This window comes from Eleutherodactylus coqui, chromosome 4 (genome assembly GCF_035609145.1).
Source record: "Eleutherodactylus coqui strain aEleCoq1 chromosome 4, aEleCoq1.hap1, whole genome shotgun sequence".
Lineage (NCBI taxonomy): Eukaryota > Metazoa > Chordata > Amphibia > Anura > Eleutherodactylidae > Eleutherodactylus > Eleutherodactylus coqui.
This window is the reverse complement of record NC_089840.1, coordinates 242,639,674-242,664,955: the sequence shown is the minus strand read 5'-3', so window position 1 is coordinate 242,664,955 and position 25,282 is coordinate 242,639,674. Positions and strand designations below refer to the sequence as shown.

At 41.2% G+C, this 25,282-nt stretch overlaps 2 protein-coding genes across 2 annotated transcripts in view; both read left to right on the top strand.

Moving 5' to 3' along the window:
• LOC136626155 (alpha-2-macroglobulin-like) overlaps positions 1–25,282 on the top strand; it is a 305,765-nt gene that overhangs the window by 67,046 nt on the left and 213,437 nt on the right. The window lies entirely within an intron of this gene.
• The window catches only part of LOC136624977 (alpha-2-macroglobulin-like), a 103,524-nt gene that overhangs the window by 62,568 nt on the left and 15,674 nt on the right, over positions 1–25,282 (top strand). The window contains exons 19-30 of the mRNA XM_066598906.1: positions 1,251–1,476; positions 2,226–2,352; positions 3,374–3,495; positions 7,889–7,946; positions 8,402–8,485; positions 9,766–9,942; positions 11,463–11,544; positions 13,832–13,988; positions 16,204–16,278; positions 17,997–18,159; positions 19,628–19,833; positions 19,999–20,214. Of these exons, the coding sequence (XP_066455003.1) occupies positions 1,251–1,476; positions 2,226–2,352; positions 3,374–3,495; positions 7,889–7,946; positions 8,402–8,485; positions 9,766–9,942; positions 11,463–11,544; positions 13,832–13,988; positions 16,204–16,278; positions 17,997–18,159; positions 19,628–19,833; positions 19,999–20,214 (1,693 nt within the window). The remainder of the gene's footprint in view (positions 1–1,250; positions 1,477–2,225; positions 2,353–3,373; positions 3,496–7,888; positions 7,947–8,401; positions 8,486–9,765; positions 9,943–11,462; positions 11,545–13,831; positions 13,989–16,203; positions 16,279–17,996; positions 18,160–19,627; positions 19,834–19,998; positions 20,215–25,282) is intronic.

The following is a 25,282-nucleotide window of genomic DNA, read 5'->3' as shown; positions in this document are numbered from 1 at the left end:
AATTTCTGTTCCGAAAGCCACCGGTTGCTTCTTTCATTTTGGGCCCCATTGTGCATACAGACGTAATACTAGGGCCACAATGGGTATGTTTCTGAGCACAGGACAAACAGGGGTATCCATTTTGGGGTGCAAGTCTTCATTCATATATGTGCTGTACAAAAAAAACAGCTTTTGAAATGACAGAATTACCAGAAAAATGAAAATCGTAATTTTTTCCCTTCGGCTTGACTTAGATTCATTCAAAAACTGTGAAGTCAAAAAAGTCATCGTACCCCTAGATAAATTCGTTAAGGGGTCTACTTTTCAAAATGGGGTCACTTGTGGGCGTTCTCCATCGTTTTGGTCACTCAATGGCTCTACAAGTGTGCAATAGGGCCTAAATCTCCTTTAAGCAAAATTTCTGTTCCGAAAGCCACCGGTTGCTCCTTTCATTTTGGGCCCCATTGTGCATCCAGACATAATACTAGGGCCACAATGGGTATGTTTCTGAGCACGGGACAAACAGGGGTATCCATTCTGGGGTGCAAATCCTCATTTTCATGTGTACTATAGAAAAAAGTCCTGTCTTTAAAATGACATATTTGCAAAAATATGACATTTTAGTTTTTCTCCTCTAAATTGCATTGACTCCTAAAAAAAACCTGTGGGGTTAAAATAATCATGACACCCCTCAGTGAATACGTTAAGGGGTGTAGTTTTTAAAATGGGGTCATTTGTGGGGGTATCTATCATTTTGACTCCTATGAGCCTTTCCAATCTTGGCTTGGTGTAGGAAAACAAAGTGTTCCTCAAAATGCTGAAAAGTAATGTTAAATTTGTACATTTCCTGAATGGTTAAAAAAAATGAAAGTTTTTCCAATGTGCGCCCAAAATAAAGTAAACGGATGGAAATATATATCTTAGCAAAAAGTTCTATATTATGTTTGCACATATTTGAGATATTGCAGTTGGAAATGTGAAAAAATGACGATTTTTTCAAAATTTTCCCAATTTTGGCGGTTTTAATAAATAAACACAAATTCTATCGGTCTTTTTTTTCCGCCTAAATGAAGTACAACATATGGCGAAAAAACAATGTCAGAATCGCTTGGATATGCAAAACCTTTCTGGTGTTTTTCCATGTTAAAGTGACACGTGTCAGATTTGCAAAATTTGGCCTTGTCATTAAGGCGCAAACAGGCTTGGTCACTAAGGGGTTAAATCAATTGTTAAAATATCAGTGGAAAGCAATCTATTCTTGTTTTTTATAGAGAATCAGGCAGAAGTGAAATCCATCATAAGGCTCCGGATACCATCACTGACTGGAACGCAGGAGCCATATGTATGGGACCCAGTGGATTTGGCCTTTCTCCTCCATCATCTCTACGGGTTTTCCAACCATTCTTTGTCGACGTTACCCTCCCATATTCTGTTGTCAGAGGAGAAACATTTGTGCTCAAAGCTTCAGTCTTTAACTACCAGAAGCAAAGCATAAAGGTAAACAAAGTGACAATCTATAAGTATCATAACCTATTCTCTTAGGGCACTGTCACATGATAGTTTTTGTGTTCAGTTTTTTGTGAGTCAAAACCAGTAGTGGGTTCAAAATATTGAAGAACTGCAAATCTTTCCATTATACTTTCCCTCCACTTCTGGTTTTGGTTCACAAAAACTGAACACAAAAACTATCAAGTGAAAGCGCCCTTAAAGTGCATGGCCTAATCATACAATAGACAGTTTTATTATAATGCCCAAAAACAGAGTAAAACTGATGTATCTGGTCTTTGTGGGCCACTTCAACCTTGATAAAAGCACGTGTTATGCTTCATATTGGGCACTACTTGGCATGACTCTTGGCTGCTTCAACATATTAGAGGATTATGAAGCCAGTGTTGGACTTTGGTACTTGGGACTTACCAGAAAAATTATTCCCCCTAACTGTATAGAAAACATTTCATTGTTTTATCGCACACAGTCTATATAACCAGTAAGGACTCGTATATTACTTTTGTTGATAAAAAAGGTGATGCATCTCAGCAATTGCAATACATTATGTATCCTGTTGCTATAGGCCCAATAGAGGGTCTTTTGCTGGGACAGTCCAACTCAGCCTGAATAGAAATTTGTTGAAAGCTTTAAACCTTCCCAAATAGATCTTACATGGTTATTAAATGCTGCTTTATTTGTTTTTGATTATATATATATATATATATTGTTTTTACTACTTTTAAACTATTATTTGCTAGGTAAAAGCCACCCTGCAGACTACCGATGAGTTAGAAGAGCAGCAATGTGCTGACTGTCAATATACCAGTTGTATTGGTGCAGATGAGAGCAAAACCTTCTACTGGAATCTGAAGGCCTCCAAACTGGGTATGATGGAACATGGGAGTCACTGCTTGTCAAAGGCGTTGCCAGACAATTTTATTTTTAAATAGCTCTCTGTAGTATGCGATAAAATAACAAAAGCTGCACTACTTGCCTCTCTTTTACTCTGAGTAAATAGTGTCAAGGCCCCCATGGCAATCCCCCTCTGTATTGATAGTGGAGGTCAGGTGACCACTGCAGTCAATCAAGGGCTGTAGCATCACCACCCATTCTTCTGGAATCAGCAGTAACATCCTGGGTTCCATGATGCCAGGAGTTCTGACAGTGATACTATGGCCTCTGGCTTGCTGGAGTGGTCACATGACTGTCAATGCAGAACGGGATCAATGTGGAAGCCTCTACATTGTTTATTGGGGGAAAGAAGAGATGTGAGTATTACTTTTCTTATCATTTATGGCATGGACAGCTATTTAAAATTAGGTTAAGCAACCCCTTTAAGAAGTCTCATGACTGTAATATAGCACCTTGCTTAGGACCACAAAACCTTTCCCTCTTCCACCCAACATGCTTGTACTGAACCAAACTCAGATCACTATAGGGTTACGATTTACATTAGATACCAAGTTTGGAATTTTATTATTGAATGCTTAGAATCAACTACAGAAATTTGCCTCAGTAAGGTAAACACTGCCCATATGAAGACACATGGACAACATGGAGGAGGATCTCCACTTGCTAAGAAAGAACAGCAACTACCGTGGCAGGCTCAAATTGGTCAAATATTACATTTGCCCAATTATTTTAATAGATGCCTGGTGGTTCTGGATTTCTGCAGATGGCCACAATTTCCCCTGCGTAAATCAGCGAGGGCCTGCTTCATGACAATCAGGCTGTCTTCCGCTTTTGGTTGTCAACACATCCACTTTAAAGCCCTTTTATTCTGTCAGTACTAAATATATTCTGCTATAACTTCAGGTGCTTAAAGATCATGATTATGTCATCACTTTGTCAGCTTTTCTCTTCATCTAAACACTATCTTTACATAATTTACTACATCCCTTGCCAGGAGAAGTAAATATAACCGTGAAGACAGAGGCTCTGGACACACAAGAACTTTGTGGAAATGATATACCTGTTGTTCCTAAGCAAGGCAGAACCGACACCATTGTAAAGCCAGTACTTGTGCAAGTGAGTGTGGCATAATTGAATTAAAAAAATTAATTGAAAATTATATATGTGCATCGTATCTGGGGTTTCTTTCACCTGGGAAAAAGATTTAGTGAACTAGTCCTGTATCTTATTAACCAGGTCAAAGGATGGTGACTTGTTCATTAAAGCTTAGTACAAACACATAATAGCTGAAATAGGAGATCATTTCCACCAGATATGCATTCAGAAGCTGCTCCAACCGCAGCAGATGGCGGTACTTATATGCATAAAAATGTAACACATCAGATGGTAGATGTTACATTTTTACTCTTTAATGATTCTTTTAAAAGCAGAATGTAAACACATTAACAGCTAGGCACCAGCTCTTACAGCAGAGATCAGAGAAAACCTCTGATCTCTGCTATGCTAACCTTTACATGCTGCAGTCTATGTGACTGCAGCGTGTAAAGGGCTGTCACCATGGGACCCCCCCAGAATGTGATCAGGGAGTCCTGATGGGTCTCTGTGGAAGTCAAAAAAAGGGACAAAAAACCCCCACAAAAGTTAAGAATTATTTAAAAAAAAATAAATAAATAAAATTAAAACACTTGTCTCCCTTTACTTTGTGAAAAATTAAAAATAAAATTACACATGCGGTATCCCTGCGTCGTAATGACCCAGAGAAGGAAGTTAGTACATTATTTAACCCCTTAATGACACGGTCCCTTTTTTTCTTCTTTCCCCATTTCTTTTTTTCTCCCCACATTTAAAAATTCATAACTCCTTTATTTATTCATCGACGTCGCTGAAGGGCTCATTTTTTGCAGGACGTCCTGTAGTTAACGTTGGTACCATTTTGGAATACATACGACTTTTTGTTCGCTTTTTATTGCATTTTTTCTGGCGTTCTTTTTTTTTTTTCGGACTACGTTCACCGTGGGGGGTAAATAATGCACTATTTTGATAGATCAGACATTTACGGTGATACCAAATATGTATTTTTCTTTTATGATTTAGATTTTTTTTTATTATAGATATGGCAAAAAGAGGGTGATTTAAACTTGTATTACTTTTTTTTTTAAGTGTGAAAAAGTCATGAAAAAGATAAAAACTATTACTATTTGGTATTGGCATAATCATACCGGCCTGTAGAATTACTTTAATACATTATTTATACTGCTCAGAGAATGCAGTGAAAAATAAAAATGAAAAACATGCCAGAATTACAGATTTTGTTAATCTTGCCACTAGAAAAAATGGAATAAAAAGTGATCAAAATTTTACATGTTCCAAAAAATTAGATAAATGAAGACTGGAGTTCATCCCGCAAAAAACAAGGCCTTCCAGGGCTCTTGCAATGGGAAATAACATTAATATGGCTCTTGGAATGTGGCGACACAAAAGCAAGCCTTTAAGAAAAAAAATGTTTTAAATGTACACAAATAGCAAAACATAAAACCTGTATAAACTTGGTGTCGTCAGAATCGTGCTGACTCAGAGAATAATGTTATAACACTATTTATTCTGCACGCTGAACGCCGTAAAAATGAAATCCAAAAAACAAATGGCAGAATTTCTTTTTTTTCCTCCAATCTCCCTACAAATTTTTTCACAAAAGTTATGCAATACATTATATATACCCAAAAATGATGCCATCAAAAAGTACAACTTGTCCCGCAAAAAACAAGCCCTCATATGGCCGTGTCAATGGAAAAATGGCAAAGTTATGGCTCTTGGAACGCGACTGCAAAATTAGTTGAAATTAAATGATTGGCCCATTTAAAAAACCTGCCCTGGTGGGTCTGACAGGGTGGTAAGAAACCCGCCACTCAAGTGGTTAAAGTGACCACTGCCGCATTTCAGACAACAGTCCTAAGTCGTAGCTTGCTTATTAGTGCCCACTGGCACCTAGTACGAAGGATATATATTCTACCAGCCCCTTCTCACTATTCCCCAGCCTAGCATATTTGGAAATAGAAAATATATTCTTTAGATATTAGCTAAGACTTGACACACATATAAATACACAAAAAATGTTAATGATAATAGTATTGCCAATAACTTTATACAGCACCAACATATTCCACAGTAATTTACAATTAATCAATATATTATTAAATGTGGAGTAATACATGTTAGAAGGTTGTAAGGCCATGTTCAGACATTACAGATTTATCATTGTTTTTTATTGCGAACTAAAACTCCATAGCAATGTACAGTAACATGTATGGGGTAGGATTTTAAAAATACTATCTAAATGTAGCACAAAAAAAATCTGTGCAAATTTAAGGGCCTACAGAGTATTTTCGGATGCACAATGCACTCATTATATTGTGAAGTTTTTCGGTCTTAACAACTGCAACTCGAAAAGTAAAAAATGGGACAAATTTGCAGCAAGAAATACACATTTAACACATACGGGCATTATTGCGGATTTGCTACTAAATCTGCAGCAGAAAGTATCTGTCAAATGTCAATTTACCCTAAAAGGGAACCTGTCACTAAGTTTATGCTGCCCAATCAATGTGCACTATAAACCTAGAACAGGTAGGTACACTGCAAACATACATGTTTTGTTCTGAAATACTGCGGCTACTTGGAGCCATGGGAGTGTGAAATGCCATACTCTCTCCACCCGCATCATCAAGAGGCTGACACAAACTCAAGTTCTATTTAAAGTAGATCTGTAGCTTCAGAATAAAACATGCATCTGATATAAATAAGCCTACATGCTTTTTCTTGCACCACACGTTGCCCTCTTTGCTGTAACTTTGGTGGATGATGTTGGTGTCATTAGATGACACACATGCTCATCGGTGCCGTAAAATCATTAAATGTGAGTTTAATACACTCAGGGACCTGTCAGGCGGGTTGAAAGTTACAATGTTAAGTCTATGGGCGTTCGCTGCTGTGCTTCAGGCATGCGCTGGAATGAGTGAAGCATTGCTAAGCAACACAGCTTACACTGCTAAGCTGCACCATACACTGCCCAACCAAGAGCGATAGACAGAGAGAAACAGCAATAGGGAGGCAGACAGAGAGAGAGAGCAATAGAGACAGTGAGGAAGAGCGATAGGGAGACAGAGAGAGACAGCAATAGAGAGATAGAGTGATAGAGACAGTGAGGGTGATAGAGTCAGTGAGAGAAAGAGTGACAGAGACGAGAGAGACAGTGATAGAGAGAAACACAGAGAGATAACAATAGAGACAGTGAGAGAGCGATACAGACAGAGTGATAGAGAGAGTGACAGTGAAAGAAAGAGCAATAGAGAGACGGTGATAGACAGACAGAGAATGAGCAATAGACAGAGTGAGAGAGTGATAGATACAGAGAGGGCGATACAGAGACAGTGATACAATCTAGTATTCCTAATGTACATACCTGTCCAAGGTTTATGCTATCCATGGTTGGGGCAGCATAAACTGGGTGACAGGTTCCCCTTAAGTGTATGCTCACATGTTACAGAAATGCTGTGGATTTTCCACATCAAACTGGCTGAGAGAAATCAACTGCATTTAGAAATCTTATTCACTTTGAAGAAAAATCTGCAGTGTAATTTGATTTTAAATCCTCAGTATGTTAACTTTTGCTGCAGATTTTTACTGTGGAATTCAGGCACGTCCTTCAAAGCGGTGAATTCGAGAGAAAATCTGTAAAATCTGTAGCATAAGTAGACCTAAACACCTGGGCGCATGCACAAATATGTTTGCTGCTACGGAGGATATTTGTGCATAAACCAGTGATTTTTTTTTTTGACTATTCAAACTCTGCGCTATTGCACACGAGTTAAAAAAAAAGCAGGAAGATAGGTCCTGCCCGTTTTTTTTTTTTTTCCTCACACGTAGTAATATCATGCGAGAATCCCGCTACTTAAATAATTTTGGTTTTGTTTCGTCTAGTTTTGTGGGTGTGATTTTCACACCCGCAAAATGGGAATAAAATTATGATTGTCTGTTTAAGCCCTAAATCAGTATATATAAAAATGGAAATTCCACAATATGTGAACACACCCTAAAGAGCTTTTCCCACTAAAGACAGGATAAGTAATAAATGTGTGATCACTGTGTGTCTGACCAGTGGGACCACAGCAATCCTGAGAATGGTGTACATAAACCCATATGAATGGAGCAGATGTGTGCACGTGTGACTATCGCTCCATGTAATTCTACGGGAAGGAGGGAGGTCAATGCAATCAGCTATCTCCCTTCTTCCCATAGATGTGAATGTGCACCTTTTTTGCTTTCATATAAGGCTTTTTGGGTGTGTCATTCTTGGGATTGCTGGGAGACTCAGAGGTCAGACCCTAAGTGATGATACATTTATCCACATTTTGTGAACAGGGAATACATGTTTTTAGTGGGCAACCCCTTTAATACCCTAAATGTATTAAATATATCCCTTATGCAAAAATGTTTACTCATTTATTCTCAGCCTGGAGGAGTACTGGTGGAGAAATCACACAGCTCTCTGATCTGCCTCAAAGATGGAGGTAAGGCAACATTACATAACCATGTGATGGAAGTGCGATAGAAGGTAAAATATTGAGGAAGTTTCTTCAACAAATTGCATAACAAATAGTTAGTTTCAGGACTTCTTTTCTGCCCAGCGTAAATGCGCCCGATGCTATAATGGCCGTCCGGGTGTTTCTACACCGCAGGAATACACCTGTGTGATCTAATGCATTGGAATCCAATGCATCAAATGGTAGCGTATATCGTCGCTCGTGTAAATAAGCCCTAATGTGCAGTACAAATTCACTGTCATATGCAGCGATAGGCAAAGTCACTGGCAGTTCTACAGCAGTAAAATGCTACATGAGCCACGCAGCATTTTACGGCCATTTTACGGCCATATGCTGTTTTCTTGAATGGATGTACAATGTTTAGATTATATATGCCATGTTCAGTAAATACTATTATAAATGCTTTTGTTATTATATTTTAGGCCAACCTGAAGTTGAAGAGATACCTCTGAAGATCCCTGATAATATTCTGGAGGGTTCTGCAAGAGCTTCTATGAAGGTGTTGGGTAAGATCTAGAACATAGAAATCTGTTTACCAGGACTGTCTTTAGAAATATCTGGGCTCATATGGGCAAATATTCAATGCCGCTAAATTTTGTATTATGTCGATTAGCCTCAATCTTGTACTGTACGTACTTGCATATGTTTGGTAGGTACCTGAGGCTGTAAAGCTTAATCACTGTATAAATGGAAAGCTCTACATCCTTCTAAGGGCTCTAACCCACTGGCGATAGATTTTCCTGCGACGCAAGAGTGAGAATGCATGATTATGAAACCAATGATTTTTAATGGTTTCATTCTCATTAGCGATGTCTGCACTCAAGGCTTGCAGTGCTAAGAAACATCTGCACCATCACCCATTGTATTCAATGGGGCCGACGGCAGTAGTGGCAGGCCCATTGAAAACAAAGGGAGTACATCGCGCTCCCCTGACCCAACTGTGACAGCAATTGCAGGGGATTCTGCAGTCCCCGCAGGGATGAAGGAATCCCTTGCCACAGCTGTTGCAGAGGTCCACGATTCTATCCCGCTGCTTTCAATGGGGCTGGTGCTGCTGCCGCCCCATTGAAAGTGATGGGATGAAAGCATCTCCTGCAGCAATGATTTTTGGGGGGGCTTGAAATATAAGCCCTAACCGAAAATCATCCCTAGCTGTAAAAAAATAAAATAACTTTGCAAAAAGACTTGCAATTCTAGCATCGTGTATTTTTTAATGGCATTCAATGGCAATTTTTCTTCAGAAAATTTCGGATTCAATCACACCTGAGGAGTGCCAAGCACTAATAAATTTAATACCTTCTCGACTAGAAGTCATTCTATGTAAAAAGGTGCAACAAAGTTTTTAATAAACTTTGTTTTTTGCTGAACTAATTGGCTATTCTGGTATATGTCCATTGATTATTATGAAAGTACAGGCTTGGTTTACCATAAGAAATTTCTGTTTCCAGTAGCTGGATATTTTTTTTAACACATTTTCTTATACATTAATGTTGCTTCATTTGTTTTAAATTACATTATTTTTCAAATGAGGTAAATAAACAGGCTGATCTAACTGAAATTTAAAGGGTAGCCAGACTTCTCATTATTTCTCTCAGTTGGTTGTGTACTGGTTTGCTTAATGACTGCTGCTTAATCCCCTAATGACCTCCCATACATCTTTTGATGGCGGTCGTTAAGGGGCTTTATACTGTAGCATCGTCTTTTGACAATGGGGACAGAAGTAGAACATATCCATTATTCCTTTTTTATTTTATATTAATATAAGAATTGTATTATTAACCTGTAGGAGATCTCATGGGTACAGCCATGCAGAACCTTGACCGTCTCCTGGCCATGCCATATGGATGTGGTGAACAAAACATGGTTCTTTTTGCTCCCAATATCTACATCCTGCAGTATCTAGAGAAGACTCATCAATTAAACAATGAAATTCTAAGCAGAGCCAAAAGGTTTCTGGAGAGCGGTGAGCAATTCAACATTGGTTACTATTGTATTTTATTTACTCAGTAGTTCGGTCCTAGCACATAGGAACTTGATTTAGGTAGAAATTAGATAGATGCAGTGTGGCTTTGAATGCTGGTGGACCTCAGCGTGCCAGTGCCAGTGTGCAACCTATAAGGGGCAGGGCACCCTGCTGGGTTAAAATATGATATCAATAATAGGTGGTACGTGTAGTGCACAATGCAGGCTTACAGTGTGGACAGACGCCCTGTATATGCCATTTTTTGTGCAAGAATAGCACTAAGCAGCCACCCCCGTCATTATAAGGAAGGTGTGTGAATGGTTCATCAGTACCTTCAATTGTGCAATTGCTCCTTCATTTAGCAGTTTGTCTGCATATTGAGGAATGTAGTGTTTCTACCTGCCCTCTTGTCACAGTATATCAGTAAGTACATGGCTGCTTTCTGTTATTTTTTTTTTTTTTGGGGGGGGGGGGGGTCTGTTGTGGCAAGTTGGTGTTTACTCACCTCTCAGATCGCTATCTTTCATCAGAATGGCTGTCACACATGCATAAAGGCTCAGGATGCTTGGGGTTTCCTTCAATTTTGGCGCCTGACAGTATTTATTTGAACATATCACTGCACAGCAAACTTGGGGTACACCATTTCTCAGGGTTCACAACCCACAGAATCAGTGTCACGATCCCCCACCCAGGGGCATCTAGAGGTTGTCTCCCTCTGTCATAGTGTTATGATGGGTCCAGGCTGCTCCACATGGAGCTCAGGCTCCAAGTACCTGATGGCTGCTACACAGCCTCTCTCTGGCTGGCAGCCAACTTCCCCCTGAGTGTGGCAGGAACTGATACTTTTATGTTACTTCCTGCTACACCCACAGGTTATCTTTCTAGTCTCTACAGCATGAATGTCTGTCTACAGCCCTCTGCAGGCTATTCTGTGTACTGCAGAACCACACTGTTTATATTTCCCTTTTCTGTGATTTTGGTTGATGGTAGTGTAGGAACTCATAAGGAAATGAGGGCCCATTGCCTCGGGTTTGTGTGCTTGTGTATTTTAGCCCAAATATTAACCAATACTTCGTATTTATTGGTATGAGGCGCAAGGCAGCCCCCTGGATTGAAATCTGGCATTATATTATGTGCCCTGACACCCTGTACATACCCTTTTTTGTGCAAGAATAGTACTAAGCAGCCACGCCCTCTATATAAGGAAGGTGTGTGAGTGGTGAGTGGTTGTTCATCAGCACCTTCACCTATGCAATGCTCTTTCATTTAGCAATTTGGCTATCTGCGTGTTGAAGAATGTGGTGTTTCTACCTGCCTTTTTGTATTAATATATCAGTAAGTATATGGCTACTTTCTGTGATTTTTTTTTTTTTTTTTTTTTTGGCTGTTTATATTTCCCTTTTCTTTTATTTAAATTAGATACATTTTTAAGCTCAATGCATTGTTGTGCTTATTGCTACTTATTGTTATGATTGATTTAATATTACAGGCCTATATATATATTTTATTGCTTCTCACAGGGTATCAGCGTCAGCTTACATACAAACGTGATGATGGATCATACAGTGCTTTTGGAAAGAGTGACAAAGAAGGAAACACATGGTTAGTGGATTTTACTATATTTGTATTTGCAGTGCACAAAACTACAAGCTATTTTAAATATTATTAAAGCCTCATTTTAAGAATCTCTTTTCCCTCAGGCCTCAGTCACACGACCGTTTTTTAGTCAGATCTGCAGATGCGCTTGCGATCTGCAGATCTATAGACCAAATGCATCCCAATGGGATCGGTGACATGTCCGCTTTTTATGTGGATGTGCGATCAATTATAGGACACAACGATTCGCAGAACGTGCCTACCTGCGTTCTGCGCATCGCTGTGCTCTATATATGCGCTCAATGGGGCCGGCGGCAGCAGCACCAACCCCATTGAGAACATATACTTCAAGATCGTTCTCCTCTGCCACAGCTGTTACAGCTGTGGCAGAGAAGAACGATGTTCGCCCATTGAATTCAATGGAGCCAGTAACACAGCCAGCTCCATTGAAAGCAATGGGCTGCCAGCAAGCGCTGGATGAATTTTCGGGAAAGGGCTTAAAATATAAGCCCTTCCCTGAAAAACATCCTGAAAATGTGTAAAAAAAAAAAAGTATACTCACCTTTACCCTGCAGCCGGAGTCCTCCTGAACTGCTCTGTGTAGTATTCAGCAGGCGGGGATTTAAAATCCCTGCCTGCTGAATGGGCTGCCTCTGATTGGTCACAGCCCTCACCAATCAGAGGCAGCTCTCACTCACCCATTCATGAATTGATGAATGGGTGAGTGAGTGCTGCCTCTGATTGGCTGAGCGCAAGGACCAATCAGAGGCAGCTCTCAGCTATTGAATGACAGCTGCTAGGTGCAGCTTTTTCAGCGAATCGTCGGCCCCGGTCACGCGATTTGCGGATGCGCATCCGTTATGCGATCCGCAAATCGCGGGAAAAACCGCCTGTGTGACCAAGGCCTCACTCTGAACACAGGTAGTAGGACGAGACTATTTATAGCTTGTATTTCTTAATTAATTGTTCTGTTGACCTAATGCTTTGTCAGTACTGTAGAAAAAGAGAAAAATCTATTATACAATTAACAAGGGTTCTGTCGCATTAGACCCTTGTCTATGAGCTGTGTCTGATATTGTAGTTCAGCCATATTTGAGTGAATGGAGTAGAGCTGCAGTACCAAACACACGTAATAGCAGATTAAGTAAACCTTAAAGTCCATTTTCTGCTTATATGAATAAGTTAAGAGATAAGTGTTACCATTGCCTTTTACAAAGGCAGTGTCCCTACAAATTGTATTGAGACCCTTCAAACAATCATTGTGGACAGGATCACCCCAGGCCAGAGCTCTCCATTGACTTACTCTCCTCTCTCCTGTGTTATTCCTCAGTCCCCGATATTGCTGCCCGCAGATTTCTAATGCCGAGAGCATCAGGACGTTGTGTGGACCACCCCGCACTACATCCTGATGCTAGATGGTATTAGTGTCTAGCATAGGTGTAAATTAAAGCTTCTGGGTCCCAATGCAAAATCTGTAATGGGTCCTCCAATTATAATGCTTTATTCATAGTACTGGGCTCCCTATATGGAAAAGAGAAGCTTTAAGGACCGGACCCTCTAAGGCTTGTGGGCTCGGGGTGCAATGGCATCCTCTGCATTCACTATAGTTACGCCCCTGGTAGTATAGAAGAAGAATATTAGAATGAGAAGTGAAATTAATAATGGTCAATTAAAAAAAAAAATGTTACAATGGCAAATGATGAGCTCTTTGGGAAGCCAGCATAACCCCACTGGAGCCTTGGGTACCAAACAGCTGCCCAAACTGCTCAAATTATAATCTACCACTGAATATAACCCATTGATAATCCCTTTAACTCAGCTCTGCTAGATCTCTAAATCTAAAGCTCCTAGTAATTTAAATGTGTTGAAAACCATTTTCCTCATGCTTATTATAAGGACTTATAGACATTGAGCAGATACCACCCCATAGCACATGAGATGTCAACTGTGACCCTAGCTCCAGCAAATGCAGCCCGTCCATGGCTACTGTGCAGTACATTTACTCTGTAGTGGCTCCTGCATGATACATGATCCGTCAGCTGCATCTTCTGGGGTCTTGGGAGATACATCTGCAGCAATCAGAAGATAAGCAAACCACTTCAGAGCAACTCCACATCTTGAATAGTAATAAAACATGGAAAATTATGACACTTGGGGATTGCTGGGTATTCAAATTCATCCATTTTTTCGTTGTGCTCATTGATGGTCTTAATGAGAAAAAGTTACTAACCTTGTAATTTTTATGATTGTATAGAAACTGGCCATTTTTTATAACTCCAATATATTTCTAAAGGTTGACTGCATTTGCAGTGAAGTCCTTCAGCAAAGGCCGACCTTATATCTTCATAGATGAAAGTCACATGAATCACTCCTATTCCTGGCTGAAAAATAACCAGCAAGACCCTGGATGTTTCCGCAGTGTGGGGAGGCTTTTCAATAATGCCATGAAGGTAGGCCCACTACAGAGTAATTTAAGTAATTTTGTTTTAAGGATGTGACACCACGGTCAAATTGCACAAATCAGTAAAAGGAACACATATATGAATCCTCTGAAAGTTCAGTAGGTCCAAAGATGTCTCATGAAGACTACCCCATTTTAAAAAAAAAGGCAAGCCACACGTTTCTCCTGCCACAGCATTATATGCCAACCATTCAAATGCATCAGTTTTATAGCCATCCATGTATTGCATGAACACACTTACTAGCTTATTTCTGGTCATTATATGACTTGCTTATGGAATTGTTCACCAGTTTTCCCTCTACAGGCTGCATCACTAATTCTCAGTTTTCTAAAAACTTGGTAAAAAGTCATACATTGATTTGAAGTGCTGCCATCCAATAGGTGGCGCTGCAGAGGTTTGCAGGTCTGAAGGAGAGTTCATACACGGGCCTGTGACCCCCTAACACCAATGTAGAGAAACAGCCACATTCCTTAGCAGTGGAATGATTAAGTATTTACTTCTCTGCTCATCTGGTCTGCTAGTGTTTTAAGTACAAATTAGTCTCCGATTTCTGTGCCTTCATGTGTGAACATTTGTACTTATATATGCCCCATCCAGATTTGTTTAATTTTGCTTGAGGAAGGATTCTGAGATGTCCGAAAGTTTGCAATAAGATCATGTATTTTTGTTAACCATTAAAAGGTATCATATCTACAAGATTACTTGGTCTCTTACTGAGAACAATCACATTTTGCTCTGCTGGCTAACACGGTACCAAACCTTTTTTTTGTTTTTTCCATATACTAACTATGGAGAAAACAGCAGATTCTGCTTCCCTATCTTTCTGTAACACAGACACAGAAATAACAGCATCATCGAGAAGGGTACTTTTCTATGATCCAACTTTTGGCTGAAAAATTGCTCAAATGACCCGACCCAACAAAGAGCTGGTCGCTTTGTTTTAGCTCACTGAAGCAAAATCAGTAGTGAGTGACTTCTTGCTCAGTGTAATCAAGCAGTCATTCATCTTTGAAGGACTGCCTGTTCACAGTGAATGGAGACAGGTGGACGGCCAGAAAAGATCCCTGGCGCACTCCACCTCTATTCACTGAACGACTATAGCTCCTGTCATAAAGCTCAGGAGCATTAGTTGTTGGGATGGCTGCCGAGCACTTCTGCACCCAACAGATATCTTGAGTAAAAGTAACCTAAATCACTTACTAGTAGCTGCATGCCTGTTTGTGCTAGTCTCTATCCCTCTGTATCCTGCATCAACCTCCTCCTTCCTACTCCATTGACTTTTATGGACTACACAAGTTTTCACTTTCCTTCACTTCCTGTGTTCTGTCTTGGAGTCTCGTTACTGAAGAATTCTCTTGGCAGCTGGCAGAAAACTGCAAATTAGAAAGGAGGGAAACCCCTTGTAGCAATGACTGACTGAGTTTTGAGTACATAAATGTCATTTTGGGTAAATAAAGAAATTTGAACTTTTGTTAGTTATCACATTGGTTATCATATTAACACAAGTTGTCTCAAAGTGCAGTGACAAATTAAAGCTTTTTTATAGTTTTGTATTTACTCTACTGTGTTTTATTGCTGGACACAATATTAAACTGTGGTTTGGGGGGCCATTAAAGGAATATATTCTGAGGGACTTGATGGTGTACTGATTTCTATAGAAGCTATAAGTTTCATGTTGGCCTCTGAACTTTCACAGCATACTGACACTTCAGCTTTTTATAAGAGGACAGGATAACAATATAGTAACACTGTTTATTATAAAGCTTGAAGCAAATAACACAGAATCATATCATTGACAATAATTGATAGACACGGGTTAGCTTTTTCCATTCTTCCTGCAGAGTCAACTCTGCACATTAAGCCAATCAATTGTTTCTAAGGATGCTAGTACATGATCACTAGTGGCCACCCTAGCGCTCATGATTTAGAGTTAATTGCTGGTATGAACTTACAAGTCTAGTGCAGCCTGACAGTTATTAGCAATTAGCAATTCTCATATAATAATCCCCTAACATGGGGGATTATTATAACAGGTGTATTACAGCTGACCATTCAGCAGATAACGAAAGATGCCCACATCTATAAATCACATGAAGAGAAAAAAACTAATTAGGGAATAAGATTTGTTGTCTGTATTTTCCAGTTGGAAATAGTGATATAAACGCTTTAACCAAAATGTAAAACAAATAACTTTGTGTTTCAGGGAGGAGTAGAAGATGACATATCTCTCTCTACTTATACTACTATGACCCTTTTGGAGTCCGGTGTACCTAAAGAGGTGATTTCTAAAGTTTTGTCAAAAGAATTTCACTATGAACTAATTATTACCTTACTTTTCAGACTATTACTTTTATTATTGGAAAAGGGAAACATCCATGCCTGATAGGGTCCATTAAGATGGGTGATGGGTGAAGGGTAAGAGAAGGTTAAGTGGATGTTGGGATTAAGATCACATACCATAGAGACAATCTATGAGGATCCATGGGAAATGGAGCAATCGGTGGAAAGAACTTGAAGGCTCTCACAGTCTCTGTAAGTCTTCCACTAACCTTCACTCCTACAAAGGCTTCTTTCACATGAGCGCATATCGGCTGACCATTTCACGGCCGACCGATATGCGCTGTGATCTGATGCATTGGATTTCAATGCATCAGATCACATGTGCGTATTTGTGAGACGTAAAAACGCCCAGCCGGACAATATAGCGCCGGGCGTTTTTACATTATGTTAAACTATGTTTTGGGCCGCAATACGTCGGCCGCTGCATGGGCTCCATGGCAGCATTCGTAGGTGGGAGGGAGTTTAGCAGCATGGCTGCTAAACTACCTCCCTCTGTTCTCCTCCCCCGCCCCGTGCAGGCTTACCTCTTCCTCCCCGCTTGGTCTGTGTAATGATAGGGGGTGGGATGGGGGCGGAGCGAAGTGTCGATCCGCCCTGCCTCCTCCCATTGATGGCTATGGACAATGGGCAGGTCATGGGCAGAGCTAAGCGTCCACCCTGTCTCCGCCCCTTGTCTATAACCATCAATGGGAGGAGTTGAGGCTTAGCCCCGCCCCTGCCCCTCCCATTGCACAGACCGAGTGGGGAGGAAGAGAGGTAAGCCTGCAATAGGGAGGGAGGGGAAATGGGAGATGGCTTGGTGAGGTCGGCGCATTTGCACTGGCCTCACCAGGCCCTATGAATGGGCACACAAATATTTGAATTGTGCGCCCGTTCACCAGTTTTTTCGCCCGCAACGCAGCGTCTATCGGCCATACCCTATTTTGTGCGGAATGCGCAAAGTGATGCACCACACTGCGGGGAAAAGAACACCTCTGGACCTCATTAAGCTAAATAACCTTTTAAATCAGGGTGTGGGTGTGTCCCGCACCCATATAAACATGCCCTCCATGCATAAAAAACCGGAAGTCAAATGCGCAGATAAGCACACAAATCAAACGCGTTTATAGCGCAAATATATTGCGCTGAGCCATGCACATTTGCATAAACACTCATCCGAAAGAGCCCTTTGGGCCTGTTAACACATGGCAAATTTTGAAATATGCTGGCAATTTTGTGCAATTTGCAAAATTTGAACATAGCAAATTTTTGACAAACATAAAGGAAGGTTCCTTAGGTAAATGTGGGCTACGACTTTTTTCTCGCAATGTAGCAGCCTACAGAACATCGCTAATATGAAGGAACCCATAGGAAAGCATGGTTTTCACATACATGTGATTTGTAGCACTGTCGTATCGCAAGAAAATCGTACAATTTTGTCACCTGTGGGAAAGCGACCTCAAGGAAGGGAAAAAAGTGAAATTTGCTATGAGTACTACCTGTAATTTCCCTAGTGGTAATACTGTGGCGGAAAGTACAATGACAAACTACATGTAAAGCCTTTTGCCACTGTTTTACCCAGATATGGTCAATTATAATCATGGTAAAATGCATGACTTTACAGGTGTCTTCTCATCTGGGGAGTCTTAAAATATTCTGTTCTTAATCTCCTCTCAGGATCCCTTATTGAGCAATGCTCTATCCTGTCTGAGGAAGGCCTGTGTGGATGTCACCAATGTATATACCCAGGCGCTGCTGGCCTTCACCTTTACATTAAGTGGAGATAATGAACTTAGGGAAATGTTGATGGACAAATTGGAGAAAAAAGCAGTTCGGGCAGGTAAGAACATATTTAGCTACAAGCATACTGTATGATATTTGGGATCACTTCACCACACTGTAAATTATAGGAATGTTAGAAGTGACAGAGGAGCATCATGGGCATATGAAACCATGAGGATACATGCTGAGTACATTTATACAGGTCATAGAACTTTAAGGTGACTTTTAATATCCTTTGTATACAGTAGTTGGTTGCAGTGGGCTACTTATAATATGCATTACTGCTGCAGAACTTCATTAAGACTAAGTGGAGGATTACTGTATACCATTAACTGATTGAGCGCTGCGGAATAAGTTGGCGCTATACAAATAAAGATTATTATTATATTATTGATTTAAAACTCCTTAATCCATTAAAAAAGTTTGCATTAGCTGAAATGTCCATTATGTTGCTGTGCAGAAAGGATGCAGAACTGTATAAATCACACTTTTTTTTTTTAAAAGATGGAAAGCAACCTAGATGTTGTTCAGTCAATGACTATCATAAAAAGCACTGATGCTTTGCAGCATTGGGGTTTAAATCCCACCAAGGACAACATCTGCATGGTTTGTATGTTCTCCCTGTGTTTGTAGGGCTTTCGTCTGGGGATTCAGTTTCCCCTCACACTTCAAAAACATAATATGTAAACGTACATTGTTAGCCCTAATACACTATATAAATGTGTAAAATAGAGTGTATCATATTATAGTATAGTGCTGCTCATTTCTGTAACATTGTCAGATTCTGACGACAGAATGTCATGTCTGTACGGAATTATTTATAGACATGTCAAAAGGAAATTTTAATTGATTTTTTTAAAATAAATAAATAGAATAAAACCACCTAAATAAAAAAAAACGAATATAGTATACAGTATATATTCCCTTTATCAAAATACTACCAATGACCTGTCCGTCCGTGAGTGAGTGAGCTACATGCTCCGCTCCTGATCACATGACTGATGTCATCAAAGGTCATTCATCCCCAATGAGTGAATTACATGCTCTGTCCCTAATCACATGATGGTGGCATCAACAGAGGTCCTGCAAGCACACAGCTGCTGTCCAGCTAGGTGTTCGTTAGTATTCCATAGCAACTGAGGCTGCGGGGGTTTGTAGTGGATGGAATACTAATGAACATCTACAGCAGGCATGTGCTTATAGGATCTGTGGTGGTGATGTCACAATCATGTGGTCAGTTACCTGTGTGGGAGGAGTCTGGCATCATATGACCAGGGTGTGATCAGTGTGTGCAGGACACTGCTGTGCTGTGTTGGATCCCTGTTGTATGAAGAATGTATGTAGCAGAGCTGTATGTGATGTACAAGTAGCAGTGCTGTATGTGTGTGTGACGTGCATGTAGAAGATCTGTGTGGTGCATCGCGCCACTAGAAACACTAGTGCTATATAATTTCCTAATAATTACTAGTAAGCAAATATAGGTCACCTGTATAAAGATTTCCACTAATTGTTTTCCTTCCCTGCAGATGGACAGCTGCACTGGAAGCGGGATGTCACTCCACCTACTGAGGACTCATACTGGTATCGAGCTCCCTCAGCAGAGGTCGAGTTGACCGCCTACATGCTCCTCGCTATTCTGTGTGGTCCAACTCCAGATATAGGCAAAGCTTCACAGATTGTAAACTGGTTGAGCAAACAGCAGAATGCATATGGAGGTTTCTCTTCTACACAGGTAAAATAAAGAATATAAGCAGCAGAGAACTTACTGGTCCTAGTGAACAGAACTATAAGGATTCACCATGGAATGCTTTTATACACCCACTATCATATAAACTAAATCTGAAGAGGAAGTTTGAATGTATTTAATCTAATGCTATGATTTTTTTAACTTGTGAAGGACACGGTGGTGGCTCTTCAGGCTATGGCCAAGTATTCAGAGCTGACATTTTCTGACAAAGGAGATGTGGCTGTGACAGTCAGCTCCAAATCAGGCTTCCTAGAGCAATTCCATGTGGACAACAATAACCGGCTCCTACTCCAAAGTTCATCGCTACCTAAAATCCCTGAAGACTATACTGTGACAGCAACAGGCAGTGGTTGTGTCTTTGTTCAGGTAAGCAAAAAGATATCTAAGATTTTGATATTATGAACTCATTCAATTGTGAAAAATGAGCCTTCACATCAGTAGTTACTATTTAAATAGTCAGGTTGCATTGCCCCCAGATGTCCTTTCTAATGATCTAGACGGATGTGTGTGCCTCAGGTTCCCTACATCTTTGAACCTAGGGGAGTAGAAGATGCTGTTGCACCCAGGGTCCTAGAGCCTCAAGGGACTCATAAGGTCTATCTTTCCTATATGAGGAGACCAATATTAAATGTAACATTATAGTTGGGGGCTCTGTTAAGACTTCCCATTAGAGCCCAACAGCTTCAAGTTATGTCTTTATTTTCAACTAAATTCTTGTTTCTGGAGAAGCCAAACCTAGATAATTGAGCTGAGTGATGCATGAGCAGCAGCCTAAGCAAACACCAAAAAACTGATGAATCACCCTAAGCTTCAGTGGTCACTTTCAGGTGTAATAAATTGCATTAGTACAATCTAATCCTTTTTAGTAACATAGTATCATAGCAACATAGTATAACATAGTATGTTAGGCTGAAAAAAAGATATATGTCCATCTAATTCAGCCTATTACCCACCATCAGGAATGTTGATCTAGACTAGAGGAAGGCAAAAAACCCTAATGAAGTATAAGCCAATTTTTCTCATTTAAGGAGAAAAAAAAATCTTCCTGACTCCAATCTGGCAACCGGAATAATCCCTGAATCAACAAGCCTTCTGAAGTAAATGGTCACTATAACATGTAATATTGTAATGCTCAAGAAAGGCATCCAAGCCTCTCTTAAAAACTCTTATCAAATTCGCCATCAACACATCCTAAGGCAGAGAGTTCCATAGTCTCACTGCCCTTACTGTAAAGAATCCTCTTTTGTGTTGGTGTAGAAACCTTCTTTCTTCTCGATGCAGATGGTCCTCCCTTGTTCCAGTCAGTCTTGGGTATAAATACATCATGGAAGAGATCTCTGTATGATTCCCTGATATGGTTAGGTCTGCTACCTGTGTGTGGCGCCCTCTTGCTGTTCTGGGGAAAAGCAGGTGTCACTCTGCTCCTTCTGTATAAATGCACTCTTTTCTTCCACTTTCTATCAGTACTGCACTATTTAACCATTCAGTGTTCACATCCCAGCTGCAGCTTAATTGGTAATTACCTCCCTATTTAGCTGGGCTGGGAATCCTCTATCTTGCCTCCGTATTGTTGTGTGTTTGTTTCAGACACCCAGCACATCTAGATCACCTGTCTCAGGACTGTTTTGTCTATTTGATCCTGTATCTATAGCTGTTTATTCTGTATGTTCTTTGCCTTGTGCTTTAGCTTGTGTGCGTTTGTCCATTTCCTTCTAGTCTGTGCATTATTCCCGTCTCTGTGGTAAGTCTGTTCTGTGTGCCCTGTATTCGGTACATTGTCCCTGTGTCCTGTCAGGGATAATTAGCCCTGAGGTTCCAGCGCAGGGTCGTTCTTATCAGGACGCCTACTCTGCTTTTAGGCAGGGGTCTTCCGATCTTCCTTATGTGCTAAGGGGAATATTACCCCATCTGATATTGTCTTGCAGCATTACCTCTGTTCTCTGGGGTCAACTGCCAGCCCCACCAGGTCTGGTCCAAAAGCCAGGCTGGTTGGTTAGCTCAATGGGTCTACTTTCGCTATCCATAACAGATATATTTATATATGGTTATTAGGTTGCTCCTTAGCCATCTTTTTCCTAAAGTGAATACCTCTGATTGGTATTGTAGCCGGCCCATTCCATTTATTACTTTAGTTATCTGCCTTTGAATTTGCTCAAGCTCGGATATGTCGTTCTTGAGTACTGATGCCCAAAACTGTACAAAATATTCCATGTATGGTCTGATTAGTGACTTGTAAAGAGGAAGAACAATGTTCTCATGATGTACCCCTATACCTCTTTTGATCCTATTTGCCTTGGCAGCAGTTGCCTGACACCGGATTTAGGTTAACTTTAAACTTAACTAAAGCAACCAAACTCCTTTTCCATGTCAGTTTTGCCCAGTGGTTTCCCATTTAGTGTGTAATGGTGACATGTATTTTCTCTGCTTATGTGCATAACCTTACATTTATTAGTGTTAAATGCCATCTGACACTTTTCTGCCCAAGCCCTCCACTTATCCAGATCCATTTGCAACTGCATTCTGTCCTCTTTTGTGTTAATAGTTTACATAGTTTTGTATCATCTGCAAATATTAGTGTGCAATCCAGGTTATTAATAAATATATTAAAAAGAATAGAGCCGAATACTGCCTCCCTGTGATACCCCACTAGTATAGGTGACCCAATCAGAGTATGTACCATTAAAAATCACCCTTTGTTTATCACTTACTTACCCGCTGAAACACATTCTCACCCAGACCAAGTATTCTTATTTTATATAGCAACCTTTTATGTAGCACACTATGAAACGCTTTGGAAAAGATCCAATGATTGTCCGCGGTTCAGTTAGGATTTACCTTCTTGTATATGCTGATCACATTGGTTTAACAGGACCGACCCCCTTATTAACCCATGCTGGTATGGAGTTAAAGAGTTATTTTCCTTAAGGTACTCCAGGATAACATCTCTTAGAAACCCTTTAAACATTTTACCCACAATAGAAGTAAGACTTACCAGCCTGTAGTCTCCAGGTTCACTTTTCGACCCGTTTTTAGTTCAAACGGATTTTATTGTGACAGAGAGTAATGACAGAGTACATTCTTGAATGCTTTTCAATCTATAGCACATACAAAACATATGACCGTCTCACGGTGCATCCAATAATCTGGCTCCAACACTTCTTCCTTTGTGGAGCCTGCTGAAGGTTTCTCTCTGACCTCCATTTTCCATAAAGGGGGGAGCTCCTTCCTAGTCCACCCCAGAGTAGGTGTCCAGGAGGAGGTGTAAAATAAACTTAAAGAAAAAGAGAAAGGGGGAACAGGGGACATTGAGCGGGAAGTAGGGGGGGGGGGGTTGGGTGTGTGTGTGTGTGGGGGGGAGGTACCTTGAGTTCGAGGTTGTGACATCTCAGAGCTATTCCGCTTATTTTTTCCCTTTTTGCTTGAGCCCGTCAGCGTGCGGTGAGTTTCCCAGGGGAGGGTTCGGTCCCTCTTTTTTGCAATGCCTCTTCCCCTCTGCGTCAGAGGGGGGGGGGTGTGGGGGTGTGTGTATCGCTCCTCAGTTGTCTCACTGAGCAAATCCGGGGGATTGCCAGCCTACGACGCTCTTGTGGTCTGTGAGATCGATTCCCCCATTCTGGGGGACGATCTAAAATCTAACCATGGCCGCCACGTTGCATAGAACCCCACCACTGTAGCCTCCTCCTCTGCCCTCATCTCCTCAAATCTTGCAAGCATGTTGATAGCCTCCACCCAATGGATCCTAGTGGGCCCTGAGGAGGCTCGTCAGAACTTTGGGATAGTGTATCTCACTGCAAATATAAAGAATCGTAAAAGACCTTTTCTCACCTGGGCAACTGGCCCCTGGAACATAGACAGCAGTGCCATCTCGGGTGATAGGACTACTCCTGTCCCACACAGAGTGTTGTACAACGCCTCAACGTCCCTCCATAGTGTCGCCAGCGGAGGACATTCCCACCAAATGTGGAGCATGTTGCCCCTTCCACCGGAACATCTCCAACACAGGGTGGAAGATTGAGGGAACATTTTGTGCATCTTTTCCGGGGTTGTATACCAGTGTGTCAGGACCTTGTAGCTCAGTTCTTGCAGCCTGGAGTGAACTGTACCCTTGTGTGTCAGGGTAAAAGACTTTTGCCACAGGTCCCTCGAGAAACCTTTACCTAGCTCGCTCTCCCAGGTTCGTGTGAACTCCGGGGGTTCGTCCCCCATCTCACGGTCCAGCATTATCCTGTATAGTAGGGAAATTAGATGTCCCGGGGATTTAGGCGACATGCACACTTCCTCAAAGGGGGTAAGGGCTTTAGTCCAGCTCGACCCGGGTGTCAGGGAGATCAGCGAGCCCCTCAGCTGTAAATATATCATCCACGCTCCCGGTGGAACCCGTGTTCCCGTAAAAAACTCCGCTAGGGGTTTGATCTCTGACTGATTTAGTACATCTCTCACCCGTGGTGTTCTTATTGTAGGCGTTAATATTAGGGTTTTGTTTTGCTCCAGGGCCTTAAATTGGGGGTTGGCCAGGATTGGATTGAGGGGCCCCGGGATTGAGACCAACTCGTTTCGTCCAGCGAAACTCGACCAGGCCTCCGCCAGCTGCCTCAATAGGGGAGACATTCGGGAGCAATCTTTGAGCAGGCCCCCCGGGATCCAGAAAATCCCCTGCACTACCTCCGGCTCCAAGTCATTTTCCATCTCGACCCACAGTTTGGACCCGCTGTGTTTCAGGAGGTTGAGAACGCATTTGGCTATGTTAGCCTTATAGTATAGGGCGAAGTCCGGGAGGCTGAGACCTCCTCGGTCTTTGGCTCTGACTAGCGTGCTATATTTTAATCTGGGTCTACGCCCTCGCCAGACAAATTTGGTGATTAGGGATTTTATACGCATCAAATAGTGTCTGTTTAGTCTGATGGGAAAGGCCTGGCAAAGGTAGAGAAACCTTGGAAGCGATACCATCTTAACCGTATTGATGCGGCCGCTCCATGATAGGAATAGGGGGTTCCACTTGTCCAGGTCTTTTTTCTAAATTTGATAGAAATGGCTTATAGTTTAGGTCAAATGTGTGGGAGGGGTCGGCCGGGAGCTGGATGCCCAGGTATTTTATGGCCCTGTTCTGCCATTTAAATGGGAACTGCCCTCTCATCTTCAGCTCCTCAGCTCGAGGTATGGTAACATTTAATATCTCAGTCTTCTGCAGATTTATTTTGAAGTTACTTATCCTACTGAACCTGCTAAACTCCTGCAGGAGAACCGGGATTCCGACATTTGGGCATGATAAGTAGACCAGGAGGTCATCTGCAAACAAGGATAGTTTATGGTCCGTGTGTCCCATCTTGACCCCTCTGATGGACCCATTTTCCCTAATAGCGTTGGCCAGTGGTTCCATCGTTAAAATATAGAGGAAGGGTGACAGCGGGCACCCCTGCCTTGTTCCATTGTGTAT